Source organism: Belonocnema kinseyi, chromosome 9 (genome assembly GCF_010883055.1).
Source record: "Belonocnema kinseyi isolate 2016_QV_RU_SX_M_011 chromosome 9, B_treatae_v1, whole genome shotgun sequence".
Taxonomy (NCBI): Eukaryota; Metazoa; Arthropoda; class Insecta; order Hymenoptera; family Cynipidae; genus Belonocnema; species Belonocnema kinseyi.
In genome coordinates this window covers 130,150,147-130,153,136 of record NC_046665.1, presented here as the reverse complement: position 1 = coordinate 130,153,136, position 2,990 = coordinate 130,150,147, and the positions used below count along the sequence as shown (strand labels likewise).

Below are 2,990 nucleotides of genomic sequence, written 5' to 3'. Positions count from 1 at the left end.
CGAGAATGTTTTTTTAGCTTATTCGAATTAGGCAAAGATGAATAACCTCTTTATTACAGAAAACTTGGAAAAGAAAATAGACTTTTGCTTTTCTTAATGAAGTTAAAATTTGGAATTTCATTTTGTGTCCTGGTATGTCTTTTTCAAATACGAGGGTGGTTCAAATATGATCGAGACAAATACCCTGACACGTTTATTTTCTATCGAAAAAAATTACAAAAATTTAGAGTTTTTCTAGGTATTTCTTCTCATAAATTACGCATTTTGCGCACCTTTCAGGAAATTTTTTGATGCCGGTATCGAAGAATTTCTTGGGCAACTCGGATTGCCATGTGCGCACGAACTCCTCTACCTTGTCGTCGGTGTTGAATTTTTGACCTCCGAGGGCTTCTTTCAGTGGTCCAAACATGTGGTAGTCGCAGCGTGATACATTTGGACTGTAAAGGGGGGGAGGGTGTTCCAGTACCTCCCACCCCGATTCCGATATTGTATCGAGCGTGAGACGCGCGGTATGAGGGCGCGCGACAAACTTCCAACTGCGTGAATTTTTGCTAGAAGTTCAACAGTTTAAGAACCCATCACGCCGTTACTTTGCGATATTGAAGGTATTCGTGGATGCTAGACTTTACACTACCAATACTGATGCCGAGTTCAGCCGAAATGTCTCGAACATTCATCCTACGGTTCTCCAAAATCATTTGTTTTACGCGGCAAATGTTGTTTGGTGTCATGCTGGTTCGCGGTCGACGATCATGCGGCTTATTCTCGACGGTTTCGCGGCCATCCTTGAATGCTTTGGCCCATTTGAACACGGCAGCCCTACTCAGACACTCACTACCGAACTGATTTCGCAAACGCAGAAAAATTTCCTTGTTTTTGACGCCTTCCCGCACTAAAAAACGAATGACAATACGTTGCGCAACGGCGGTCGGCACTTGACGTTCTCTCATGGTCGTAGCACGCGCGTGAAGCATGCGCTCCTGACGAAAACTATGCCACACTGTTAGTGAGGGACCCAGCTATCACATACTCAAGCCACGACATTCAAAACATACATGCGCGCCATCTACAGCATTGTCTCGATCATATTTGAACCCACCTCGTACATACTGAATTGAGAACTGAAACGCCACCAACAACGAGCAATCCAGCGAATCAAGCTGTAACGAACATTAAGCCATGTTCCGGTGCATTTGTTATTACTGTATAATTATCAGGATAGCCGCTGTACAGGGAATATTCCAATATTCATGTTAAAATAAAAAAAACGTCTAAATACAATTTTTAATCGAACAATTGATAATTAAAAGTGTTTCAATTTCAACAACTTTGATAGTAAAACGTTTTGTATTAATAAACTGCGCAAATAAATTCTCTCCACATTAAAAAAATCTACCTGCATATAATTTTAAAAATTTAATAATAATTTATGGTCGAAAATTTTAAGAATGAAAATGTTTGAATTTGATGAAAATCGAAAGAATTTCAAATTGAAACCTTCAAGATTTCAATTTTTCAAGCTTCAAATTTTTTAATATTTCACATCGAAAGCCGTATTATTTAAAAATTATAAATTTAGGATTCATTGTTTTCTCCTTATACATAATCAAGAATGTGTTACTGGATTGCTTTCAAAAAGTTTCTTTCCTAAAAAGGTCAAGGACATTAATGGAAAAATGTTTATATATTTTACGGGTAGCATATCTTTATAAATCCTTGTTGATGCCTGTTTTTCGGATAAGAAGAATTAGTGCAAATCAACAAAAAATAAGTTAATTTATTAATTTACTTTACAGATACGGATCTAAATTTTTTAAAATTTTCATATTTAAGAATTTTTCTATTAATTAATCCCCGTATTTTCCACGTTCTCAAAAATTTTTCACAGTCAATAAAATTTAAAAAATCTAAATTTAAAGCTAGACATTTTTCCATTTGAAGTAACAAAAACTGAACTGCAAATAAAAGTACTCAAAGTGTAACTCTTGACTTAAAAAAAATTAATTCAATAATTTTGTATTCAAATGCTCAATAATTTATACGTATCAAATGGAATAGTAAAATTTCAGTAAAAAAAAACTAATTGAAAAAAAGTTTTCAACAGCATAGTTAAATACAGTAATATACATCAACTTTTATAGATGGGCACAAGTATAGCAAATTTGAGCTAACTTTCATTTTTTTAAATATAAATTATTAATATTTATTTTCATTATTATTAATAAGATAATAATTTGTACTGAATATTTGTTTTATAGGAAGCGTAGTTTTTTAAATCGTAAAAACAAGATTTGAAATAAATAAATAAAAATATATATAATCAAGTCAATAAGTCATTAACAAACTCATTAACAAACGTCATTATTTTTTTATTTCTTGACCAATTTTTTTTACAAAAGTTACTTTAAAATATTACCTTAACACATGTAAAGCAGAATGTAAACTTTTAACAGGGTCCAACACAGAAATTTGAATTTGCTTAAGTGTTGAAAAGAACTTTGAAATTGCATTTGGCAAAATTTGAAAATAATCAAATAATTCTTCTTTTTAAAAATAACATATTTGATGTATTACCGAATCTAGATGCTTTGCAATCTAATTATTTTAAAAAATGAATAAAATTCATAGAGATATTTCTGAGAGGTATCCAGGACTGTTTTTAGTTTTTCACTAGAACTATCACTGTATTTTACACTTCATGGGGCATGCGCCACCTCTGAATAAAATTGACTTGATAAAATTGACTTGAATTTTTCCTGCAATTTTTTAAAAATCTGACAAAATAAAAAAAAATACTTCAAAATCATCCATATTTTATTTTGAAAATTAAAAAATTTTTAAATATTTTTCAAATCAATTTTTTAACCAGGAATTAATTTTTATTTTTCTTGGAAATTTGGATAAAATTGTTGTATTCTTTTAAACCTTTTGGAAAGAATTAGAAAGCTTCTAAATATTGTGTTCAGAATGTTCTAAAATCTAAGTTTTGT

General features: G+C 31.4%; 1 protein-coding gene across 1 annotated transcript; it reads right to left on the bottom strand.

Annotated features, from left to right (window-relative positions):
• Positions 1–578: 578 nt before the first annotated feature.
• On the bottom strand, positions 579–950 carry LOC117180748 (protein GVQW3-like). The gene has a single exon (XM_033373239.1). It carries the CDS (start codon positions 948–950, stop codon positions 579–581), a length of 372 nt encoding a protein of 123 aa, XP_033229130.1.
• Between the last annotated feature and the right edge of the window lie 2,040 nt (positions 951–2,990).

What these genes read in the sequence shown, in the direction of transcription:
- LOC117180748 (XM_033373239.1), bottom strand. Translation starts at nt 950, where the DNA reads ATGAGAGAACGTCAAGTGCCGACCGCCGTTGCGCAACGTATTGTCATT.